At 41.5% G+C, this 12126-nt stretch overlaps 1 protein-coding gene across 2 annotated transcripts; it reads right to left on the minus strand.

The window, feature by feature from the left end:
- Nucleotides 1-7: 7 nt before the first annotated feature.
- On the minus strand, nt 8-9741 carry CCT8 (chaperonin containing TCP1 subunit 8). 2 transcript variants are annotated; one of them, XM_075197133.1, is made up of 16 exons: nt 9553-9741; nt 7521-7611; nt 7349-7428; nt 6451-6600; nt 5699-5879; nt 5550-5611; nt 5280-5417; nt 4824-5002; nt 4655-4721; nt 3749-3836; nt 3474-3589; nt 3147-3218; nt 2852-3016; nt 2652-2771; nt 1833-1947; nt 131-218 (listed from the first exon to the last, which is right to left on the minus strand). In XM_075197133.1, the coding sequence occupies exons 1-15, from the start codon at nt 9610-9612 to the stop codon at nt 1852-1854; spliced, it is 1665 nt and encodes a 554-aa protein (XP_075053234.1). In that variant the 5' UTR covers nt 9613-9741; the 3' UTR covers nt 131-218; nt 1833-1851. The 2 variants fall into 2 exon arrangements, with proteins under 2 accessions (XP_075053235.1, XP_075053234.1); XM_075197134.1 differs by lacking the exon at nt 1833-1947 and having other exon boundaries at nt 8-218; nt 9553-9740.
- Between the last annotated feature and the right edge of the window lie 2385 nt (nt 9742-12126).

The raw sequence follows: 12126 nt of genomic DNA on the forward strand, positions 1-12126 counted from the left end.
GTCTATAATGAGTTTATTGGACTTTATTGTACAGTATTTTTTAACTTAAGTGAACAAAATATCATGCAGCTTGTGCTGCCCCTTATGACATACAATGATAAGACAATCCATAATGAAAAACAGATAAATAAAGCAGGTGTTTAATCGTTTTGGTCATCATCCCAGTCCTTCTTTCCTGCTGGTGGTTTCGGCCCACCTGAGGGTTTTGCCATGATTATCTGATGGAGCAAAAAGAAATGAATTACAGACCAGAATTCTCTCCTTTACAACATGCAGCATTGCACACAACTTACCTTGAACCAAAATGTAACTTATAACACACTGTGACCTAGAATCCTAGTAGTCTGCTATATATCCCATTACACCCATGGATAGAATTTGTCTGTCGCTGGCTGACGTTACATTTTACCAACCGCCTCATTCACCTAACTAGAGCCTGGGACTTGGTGTTGTAATGAAGAAATTGATTCTGTGTCAATTTACAATGTTAAGTGGGAGGACCAATCAGAAGCCCCAATATTTTGACAGAGCCTTCCAAATGATGCTCCTGCTGCCCCCATTGTCAAAGGAGCCCTGGTAATAGCACAGAGCAGCCCCCAGGTGCTCCATCTGAGGGAGATAGAAGATTAGTAAAATGTAATATATAGGTGCTATTGCGGTTTTATAGTGTAGCCATCAGTTACAGAGGAGAGGTAGACATTTTTGTGAATTTAATATATATTCAGCCTATCATTTCATAGGCCGACACCTGGCCACGACTTACCACTCATTTATGGGGTTAAAACACAGCCCTCTGCTAGCAGTGTTAATGACTGACACTGCTGTTCTCTGATAGCTTACATACCCATACAGCTGAACACTGGGCGAGCATACAGTAAGATGGTAATTGGCAAACAGGTGCTGGGTGGACTGTTCAGCACCCATCCAGTCCTTAGATGCAAAAGGGCAGCATTCACAGGGAATCACCTATAGACCTCAAAAGTTATGTAAATATCTATATGGAGTTGTTCTATTTAGTTAGGAGTTAGTGAGGGGGTGGGGTAGGTCTATTTGAACTAGAAAAATATAGTATTAAAAATGTTTGGAGACTGGTCCTCCGGGTCACAAAAATGTATTTCTGATGCGCTTTCCCCTATGAGCGATGATTTATATTTCCTATAACCTTTGCCCTGCTTTCCACTGTTCCTCAACCTCAATTTATTTTCTATTTTAACAACATGATACAATGGGCCTACCCTCCCTTCTACAGCAGAATGCCCACAGCACACAGATTATATAAACCAACAAGCTTTCATTGTAGACCCAGTGGGTAGTTATGCCATTTGAAAGGATGGTTATATCTCGTATATGAAGCTAAGGTACAGTGCTGACAAACCCTGGCACATAATTTTTTAGCACTTCAGTTCAGTCTAATACAAACCACACTTCGCAAGATCTATTAGTATATATTCTAGATCGCTGCTAAAAAGAATTACGTTTTGAAACCTGTGCTACATGTAAATGATAATTTGCCCAATTCTTCACTTTAGGCCAAAAGGATAAAATGTTGAGACAGCAGAGTTACAAGAGATTCTAACGAGTACCACTGCAGTGCTGAGAGTGTACAAGAAGCGGCTCAGGCTCCGTCTTTTCATCTGTAACCGAGCTAAAGCTCTCAGAAAAAGCAGATCTGAGCCAGGCGACGGGGAGTGATTTATGCAGGAGGTTGAATATACTGTTTCCACAGTTTTGGTTAATTATCACACACATTGAAAACCAAAATCAGGCTGTTAGTAAATTAGTGCAAGTGTTCCCATGCAGTGTGCAGTCCGTGCATCGTACAAAGTTGGCACCTGCTCTTTCACACAAGACCTAAAAGGTCTCCGGCTCATCCTGCCAGTCATCTTTATCCCAGTGTCCTTGCTGCTTTGGGGCTCTTGGTCCACCTGCTGCTTTTGCCATTATAATCTACAAGCGGTTTACATATTTTAGTGTGAACAAACTGTAAACAACGCTAAATTTCAACATGAACACTCTGCTGCGAAGGAGCAAGAATAAAACAGTAATAGTCAGATCAAACAAGAAACCCATACACACAAGTGGAGGTAAATGTACCAAACCTTCCAAGAAGGAAACGTGGAGGTGTTTCCCACACCAATCAATAAGGTTCTAGTAATCATTATCTAGAATGTACTAGATAAATGACAACTAGAATCTGATTGGTTGCTATGAACAACACCTTCACTTTTCCTTTTTAGGTTTGATAAATTTAACCCATGGAGTGAACAGGGATTTCTACAGCATAACTAAAGTACAAATACTCCTTCTGAAATCTCAGTATTCGCTGTACCCCAGTTAGACGTTTGTCTCCCTACCATTAAAATGTATGGACAGAGCATAGTCTTGTCCCAGGGCAATAGAAATGAAAATTCTTCCTGATGATACACACACATGGCAGACGGGGAGGGAGAGGGAGATTATACATACATCAACCTCCAACCAAACCTGTGGTTCTTTACGTTCTCAAGAGAAAGTCCTTGCTTGTTTTTTTGCTGTGCTCTTCTGCCACGTCTTTATAGCATCAGGAACACTTGTTTATTTTGTGACCCTGGGATAGGACACTATGTACCATTACATTTAGTGCATTTTATACTCTTAGATATATCACTTACCTGATCTACTCGCAGTACAGTAACAGCAGCATTTGTAGCCAGCTTTATTCCCCAAAATTTTACAAGGTAGGTATCAAAGACGCTACTTTCCAGCATGTCCTTTACTGCAGCAGTCTCAGCCTGGAATCACAATAAGCCACAGTTAGACGCTAATCCATGTAATAGTTACTCCTCCAACTAGGTGCTCCATACAAACATACCTCTATATCAAAGCCCACATTCTTGTTTCCCTCTTGATGCATTGCGTACAATTTGGATATAACTTCATTAGCTTTCACTCCTGAATTCTCTGCAAGTGCTCTGGGAACAGCCTCAAAAGCTTCTGCAAATTTCTTGATAGCATATTGGTCAAGTCCTGGACAAGTCTGAAAGGAGAGCAAACATGAACATAGCTGATCAATTTATACACATCCTATGTTTACAGGCACACAATGGGAGGTTGGGGGAAGTTTCATAGGATCATTCAATGAAAACATAATATATAAACCCCTTTACCTCGCCATAGGATGTTATCTGCTTTGCCAGTTCAATTTCAGTGGCTCCACCACCTGGTACGAGACGCTTGTCCTTTAATAAAATAAATCAAGGCCGTTAACAGGAATATTATCTGCCAGCTTGCATATTTTTAACTGGTGTTAAGATCAAGCAACTGTTAAAGTCCACATTATTACACAGCTTATATAGAGCATTATATATTAACTTTCACCAGAACAAAAACGATTAAGTGAATGTTGTTCAGATATTTTAATCATTACTGAAAACCTAAAGGATCATCTTTATCAGCAAAACGGTAAGAAAGTGAAAACCAGAACCTTTACTCACCCTTGTGAGGACTTTGAAGGTATTGACAGCATCATCCACTGCCCGCTCCACATCATCCATGAGGTTGTCTGTGGATCCTCGTACAATAATGGTTGCGATGGCACCATCTTCCTTTTCTAAATATACACAGAATCAAACTACTATAATCACCTTGTAATACAGACACATCTAAGTAATGTTTTAAGACTACGGTTAGTGCCATTTTCATATTTGAAAAATAGAAATATATATATTAGAAATAATACATGAATAATCCATTTTCTTATGGTTCTTACCATGTTTAAATACAACAACTTGTGTGTCCCCAACTTCAGACAAATACACATTGTCACAATGTCCCATTTCTTCTAGGGTAGGAGGCGTCTATAGAACGGGAAAGAAAATGACATCACTTCCTGCCCAGCGTACATTCTAGTCACTACCAGCTACCACAACTCCTGTACAATCTACTGGCCACAGGGGAATATGCTCCATACTTCAGGGTAATGCTCATTGCCAAACTCAATCAGCAACACAACAATCCTTCTGAAAGGAAGACTCCATTGTGTGATGAAACCTGCTCTCTGGTGATTAGTATTAACAGACAATTGTAAATAAAGGTAAACGGACAGCCCTTGCTTTGTACACATGGTAGTCAGCTCAAGCTGCACTCTCTAAATAGAGATCATTGACCTCTACAGAAAACAAGATGCACCGACTGCTTTCAAAGTGCTTGTGAGACAACACTGCATGTTGTGTAAATGGTCTATTAAGTGTTTGGTAGACTCTAAGGATCCAAAATCCAGATTTTGACAACCATTCAAGCTGCAGTGACTACAGTGCAGGGTGGCTGTATTGTTAGACAAGACCTTTGTTTAAAAAACCCAACCAAAAAAAAAAACCAAACCCCCCACAACAACCAGACAACGCTATGCACTTTCCAATAAAAAAAATGATTTAACTAGCAAGTAAGGAGAACAGAGTAGCAGACGATGCATCTGTAAAATACTGCACCCCTAACATTTAAGATGCCAAAAGTGAACAGAATACCCCGAGGGGACAAAGTTTTAATTGATCTTTGAAAGGTTTTAAAAACATGATCCTTCAAAATCATGCTAGGCTACGACATTTGTCAATAAACTGAAGGGGTCATAAACACTAGATGTAAAGCCTACTGTACGCACGGAGAATGTTTTACTTACCAATCTCGGCAAGGCTGTTGCACAAACTGTTTTACACAGTCGCCTCAGATCCCATTTAGAATTTAACCTACAATATAAAAACAAGTTTTTTCACTTTCAATAAGCAGTGTATAAGAAGATTGACATTAATAATGTACAACACTTTGAACCGTGTAGTCACAGGTCCTACCTGATCAACATAAGGTTGTACTTGTTTGCATAGTGCAACGCCATGTCTGCAACCTTGCCACCTGTGACAATAATGTTAGCTCCGGCTTCTGCTATGGACTTCACTTGTTCTTCCATCAGATTCTCTTCTCCTTTGCTGAAGTTCATCAGTTCTTGTGCATTGTTTATTAGCACTGTACCCTGTTCATTAAAAAACATATAGGAACATATTATATTGTTCTATGCAATAGTGTCCTATCATCATAAAGAAGGTAAAGGTTTCCCAGGAGAGTGTGTCCAATAGAAAACAATTGATAGCAGTTTTGACTTGCCCAGTAGAGGGCATACAAGGGAGAGGATTTACTGTATCATAAGGGGTGGGGCTCATCTCCAAAGTGTCTTCCCCACTAGATGCTTAAGGAGAAGGAATTGGGTCTAGTAGACGGGTGGATCCTGATGCAATCACACTATAATGTACCTTTGTTTCAGTGATCATGCCATCAAAAGGACAGGAATATACTGCGATTTTTGCATCTTTTACGGAGGTGACATCCCCTTCAGTTTCTTTCTTGAAGACCATACCATGCAAGACAGACGATGCACACATTCCAGATCCCTGGGAAGGAAGTAAAATATCTCAAATTTAAAAACCAGGACAATAAAGGATTCATTTTAGATGCCATGACATAATTAGGCATTACTCTAAACGATGAGTCATTAGAAATGAAAGAACATATGCAAAGCTTACCAAAATTTTGCAAACCCTTATGCTATCCACATTGAAATTGCCTGAATCCGGAAGGATAGAAACTATACAAGAGGCAAAAAAAAGAAAGCGAAATTAGAGTGTTGACCAAAAGCCCAATAAAACGATGTGTGTCTTGTAACACCTCTTACCACAGGCCTGGGCTATGAGCTTCGACAGGAATAATTCATTGCCATATTGTTTGCTCATGATGGAGGTCTGTAGGAGGGAAGCAACTTCATCAACGTCGTGTAGGTTCTTGGCAGAGCTGCAGACCAGGTCAGGGAGAATCTCCAGAGCTTTCCTACAGGCCTTCTCATAGCCTTCAATAACCTGTACACACACAGACAGACACCTTAATACAACAACTCAACAAGGACAAAGACTAGAAGGAGAACGTCAAAGTTAAATGAAACAAAAGGCCAAAATGATTGGGTAGAACTCTGACGGCAGCACACAAATATTAACATGAAGTATTAAAGGGTTTAAAAAACCTTTTCACAGATGTTTGACTACATCTGCAAATGAATTAGCATTTCAACCTCAATATTAAATGAAACAACCAGAACACACTGCCAGTACTGGCATCCCAAGAGACAAAATAGAAGACCACCACAAAACAGTTTAATATGCCATTTTGATATTATTAAAGAAAGTGCCCTCCACAAGAGATTTTGCTGTCTAGTTAACACGAGATTTACTGACTGTACATAATTTTAGACATAATGGAGAAGGTGACTTTTTAACTTCACCTTTTGTGCACATTACACAGCTTCTACAACCCCAAGACACACATCTACAGTTTACAGTTACACATTCACCTAGTGAGACAGGTCTTAAAATCGGAACAAAGTAACATTTCTAAAATAGAGAAGGATACGGTAAAATTAAAATAAAGCCTGACCTCTGAGACAGACAGTCCCATTTTGAGCAGCTCTTCTGCCAGCTCAAGGAGAGCGCCAGCAAACACCAGCACAAAATTAGTGCCATCGCCCACTTCCTGTTCCTGCATGTGCGATGCCATCACGATCATCTTTGCAGCTGGGTGCTGGACCTAATAAAATATTTTGCATGTAATAAAACCATTGCAAAGGGACATCTTTAATTTTATGAAGTTATTTCTGATAAATAAAACAAATCTGAATGATGTGTCCCTTATATTGCTTTATAATAATGCAATCATAATTACAGTAATAAGTATGCAGTATGTTAAAGTTTTACACTCGCTGTGTTCAGTCTCCAAGGACCAGTCAGCCAGGTAGTTGCAGAGTTTGCATAGCCTGGCTTAAGCATGGGGACAGCAATGGGAGCAGGATCAGAATAATAAAAAACAGATAATTGCCCAACCCTTTAGAAGAGAATGGCAATAGGAGAGAACCTCTAATATTCTCTGTATAGATACACTGACTTATGAAGTACAAATAATAGAACATTTTAACTGTAAGTGCCTGGACCACCTACTATACCCAATGTATTGCGGTGTCCCTAAGAGAAAAATGCAATTACAGAAAGTGTTAATGTCAGTAAATTTAAAGCGTTTATTAACTTTTAAGAAGGAATCTGCAAGCCAGTTTCAGAGACAACCCTAAATAAGCCATACTTGCGCATCATTATCACTGAAGTTACTGAGAACAGCACACTTTAAACGTGTAATAATGCGGATACTATTTATCAAGCAAAAGCTTTTAATTTAAAATTGCCTTTAAAGAGGGATGAACGGACAATATTGTAGATATTCATTGTAAAAGCATTACACTTAATTCTATAAAAGAATTGTTATAAAGTTTATTATTCTCACTAACCTCCAGCTCTCGGATGATGGTAGCTGCATCATTAGTAACAAACAGTTTCTCCAAGTGATTGATGACCATTTTGTTCATGCCTGAAACAAGTGTACATTGTTATAACTGAATCAATGGTCCATCAAATAACCCAGTAATATGTATGGATAAAGAAGAGCTGGGGATGACATACCATTTGGTCCGTATGCCGTGCGGGTAGTCTGGGCAAGCTCCTTACAGGCCTGGATGTTCCTGTACACAGCTTCTTCTAGCCCAGAATAGTGCTGCAATACATAATGTGATCAATTTAATGTATACAGAAGTGTATAACAAAAGAACACTGTTTAGGCTCCTGTTGCCAGGAATATTATCATACCATTATTGGACTCCCACCTACAGTTAAATAGTGCCTGAATTTTAGCACTTCAAGTCAGTTTATTTATTTTTAAAGGTAACAGATAACCGATAAGATCATGTAACAAAGATGAGACTACACTGCTCTGGTAATACACACAAGTACAATGCAAAATTAAGTACTTGTCAATTAGACTGGTGCAAATTGACTGCACCCATCTATCATACAAGGGAGGATTCAGCATCTTAAGCAAAGGAAGCTTGCGCTGCAGAAATGAACGTGAGGACCCACTCCCCCCCAATCTATCCAATAGAATGTAAGCTCTCAGGAGCAGGGCCCTATTTCCTCCCATCTCCCCGACTCCCCTCCTCCACCTGTGCATCCTTGCCTTGTATCATGCCTCTTGCATATTCTGTACAGCACTTGTTTGTTACATACCCTATTATGTCTTATGCTTTATTTCTTGCTTCTTGAATATCCTATACAACACCTGTGGGTCCTCTATGTCTTTGCACTATTTCCACACTGTGGGGCCCTATGGAGTTTTGTGGTGCATTCTAAAAAAAAATAAACAGGACCCAACCCACACATTTTTTTTTTTATAATGTAGGTTTAGTGTATTTTAAAGTATTCTATTGAATCCCATATATAAGGAAATATGTCACCTATATAAAAGAAACCCTCACTCATAAGGTTCCATGCCCTATGTAAAAGGCTACGAAAGCCATATAAAAGCACTAATCCCTACACCCTATACAGCTATATTCTCTACTGTCCTCCTAAAATGTTCTATTCCCTATTATCCTTCCAATATTCCCTACTGTCTCCTTAATATGTTATATTGTCCTCCCTATAAGAATATATTCCCCATTGTACTTCCTATATTCTTTACTGCTCCCCTAGGGGGCACATTTAACAAGTAGTGATGGTGCACTATCGTGCACTTACCGTGAGATCCAGGTCCCTCCATGACACTCGCATATTTAAGAAGGGTGCATCGCAGCAGATATCGTGGATATCTGCTGCTTTGCACTCCCCTTCGTTTTTGCGAGCAGTCACCATTCAGCAGTATGGTGACTGCTCCTGGCCGCAATCTAACAAGTTCCGAAAAACCATTTTTTTCGGAAACTTGTCATGTTAGTGTACGCTGTTAATTGAAAAAATCCAATGCTGTCAGCTCTGCTCCGAAGAACAGAGCTGGACAGCGCATGTGTGGAGGGATCACATGATCCCTCCCTGTCACTCACCGCTCGCTCTCTGCAACTATAGTTGCAGAGACAGAGTGGGGATCTTTGTGCGCATGTGCAGTTCTTCGAAATGCACATGCGCAATTGAAGGATGAAGAGGAGCGAAGAACACGTGGAGGAGACCCGGAGACAGCGCGTCCCGAAGAGGCGGGGTAAGAGTGATTTTTTTTTAATCACAGAAACAGCAGTTTTTCATAAATTTGAGAAATAGTTCAATCCTTATCCATGCGATAAAGATTGATAACTATTTTTCATTTTTGCCAACGATTAATAAATGTGCCCCCTAATGTTATATGGTCCTCCCTATAAGGATATTTTCCCTATTGTCCTCCCTATAAGGATATATTCCCTACTGCCCCACTAACATGTTTTATTATCCTGCCTATATATTGCCTTTGTTCCCCTATGTGTCTCTACCCTGCATTGTCCCGCATATAACAGGCCCCAACACCCATATAAGGAGATGTAACTTGTGTATGTGAGTACCACACAGGAGGCCCTGTCTATACACCGGCTACAGGACGCCGTGTGCCTGTCACTGCCCGGCCGGCATGTTCTGGAAGGTTCCATGTGCCGCACATGTCAGGGCCTCCGGCCTCCCCATCCCCGGTCCCCCCTCTCACCTTAGCTCCATCTTTCAGCATCTGGGCAAAGCCCGGGGCCTTGGGGACGTGCAGCGCCATGTGTACGGCTCCGGTAACCGGGGACAAAGAGGAAAAGCTCAGCTCACACCCGGCGAGGAGACAGGAGAAGGCGGATACCCACAACGCCCTGCGAATCAGACCGGACCAGCTGCTGCTCCGAGTGACTGATCAGACCAGAAGGCGGCAGCAGTGGAGGGAAGGGAGTTACAGAGAACTGGGTGATCGATGTGATCGGGGTGCTTCTATGTGTCCTGTACACTGTGAACCAGACCCGGCAGCGTGGTCAGGGTGTGATCTGTTGTGTGACTAGAGCCAACTAGATCCCCATCAGCTAAGGGACCTGGTACATTCACTGCATAGGAAATATCACTGAGCCAGCTAGATCCCCATCAGCTGAGGGACCTGGTACATTCACTGCATAGGAAATATCACTGAGCCAGCTAGATCCCCATCAGCTGAGGGACCTGGTACATTCACTGCATAGGAAATATCACTGAGCCAGCTAGATCCCCATCAGCTAAGGGACTTGGTACATTCACTGCATATGAAATATTACTGAGCCAGCTAGATCCCCATCAGCTAAGGGACCTGATATATTCACTGCATAGGAAATATCACTGAGCCAGCTAGATCCCCATCAGCTAAGGGACCTGGTACATTCACTGCATATTAAATATCACTGAGCCAGCTAGATCCCCATTAGCTAAGGGACCTGGTACAGTCACTGCATAGGAAATATCACTGAGTCAGCTAGATCCCCATCAGCTGAGGGACCTGGTACATTCACTGCATAGGAAATATCACTGAGCCAGCTAGATCCCCATCAGCTGAGGGACCTGGTACATTCACTGCATAGGAAATATCACTGAGCCAGCTAGATCCCCATCAGCTAAGGGACTTGGTACATTCACTGCATATGAAATATTACTGAGCCAGCTAGATCCCCATCAGCTAAGGGACCTGATATATTCACTGCATAGGAAATATCACTGAGCCAGCTAGATCCCCATCAGCTAAGGGACCTGGTACATTCACTGCATATTAAATATCACTGAGCCAGCTAGATCCCCATTAGCTAAGGGACCTGGTACAGTCACTGCATAGGAAATATCACTGAGTCAGCTAGATCCCCATCAGCTGAGGGACCTGGTACATTCACTGCATAGGAAATATCACTGAGCCAGCTAGATCCCCATCAGCTAAGGGACCTGGTACAGTCATTGCATAGGAAATATCACTGAGCCAGCTAGATCTCCATCAGCTGAGGGAACTGGTACAGTCACTGCATGGGAAATATCACTGAGCCAGCTAGATCCCCATCAGCTGAGGGACCTGGTACAGTCATTGCATGGGAAATATCACTGAGCCAGCTAGATCCCCATCAGATGAGGGACCTGGTACATTCACTGCATGAGAAATAGCACACTGTGTGTGAGCCAGCTAGATCCCCTTTCCTGAAAGTACCTTATTGCCCCTTTTGGCTGGGTAATGAATTGGAAGGGATTTAGCCAGCTCACTGTGATGTGTCTAGAGCCCCTTCCCTGAAATGACCATTTGCACCCTAGAGTGCTGAGGTAATTTTAATCGATGTGATTTAGCCAGCTTAGTCTAAGATGAATATTTTCTTATTTCCAAAGTGCTTTTTACAATTATATTGTACTATTTAACAACAGAATGCTGATACCATTTTCAGTTAAAGGTATTTAGCCAACCTACATTAAAATGGCTATTTACCAGTATGTTTTTGGAGTGTGGGATGAAACCTCCTCACAAATAAGGCCATGGTCGGGAATTTAACTTATGACCCCAGTGCTGTGAGGAAGAAGTGATAACCACTGAGCCACCGTTACTTCCAGAATGACATTTTACATTTATTATGTGCTATTTTACAACAGAGCGCTGGTCATTTTGAGTGATGGTGTTTAGACAGCTTGGACTCATGTCTCTAGATCCCCTTCAGCTAAGGTACCTGGTACAATCACTGCATGGAAAATAGCACACTGTGTGAACCTTCTCTGAAGGTAGCTTTTTGGCCCCCTGCTGGCCAAGTAATGAATTGGAAGAGGATTTAGCCAGCTCAGTGATCATCATCATCACCATGTATATAGCGCCAGCAAATTCCATAGCGCTTTACAATTGGGGACAAACAGTAATAAACAATACTGGGAAAACCAGACAGAGGTAAGAGGGCCCTGCTCGAAAGCTTACAGTCTATAGGTCAATGGGAGTCTGATACACAAGGTTAAATCAACATACTGCATATTGGTCCAGCTAGATTTCAATGGATAAAATGATTTGTATGCTATGTGATCCAGTCACAAAGCAATGTTGATCTGGGGTCAGAGGGTTGTTGCCTTGTGTGAATTGTGTAAAGGGTGGTAATAGGGTAGCCTAGTGAGGTTAAGAGGGTCATTGAGGAATATTATAAGCTTGCCTGAAGCGGTGGGTTTTGAGAGAACGCTTGAAAGTTTGTAAACCAGAGGAAAGTCTTATTGTGTGAGGGAGGGAATTCCACAGAGTGGGTGCAGCTTGAAAAAAGTCCTGTAACAAGGA

This window comes from Mixophyes fleayi, chromosome 2 (genome assembly GCF_038048845.1).
Source record: "Mixophyes fleayi isolate aMixFle1 chromosome 2, aMixFle1.hap1, whole genome shotgun sequence".
Taxonomy (NCBI): Eukaryota; Metazoa; Chordata; class Amphibia; order Anura; family Limnodynastidae; genus Mixophyes; species Mixophyes fleayi.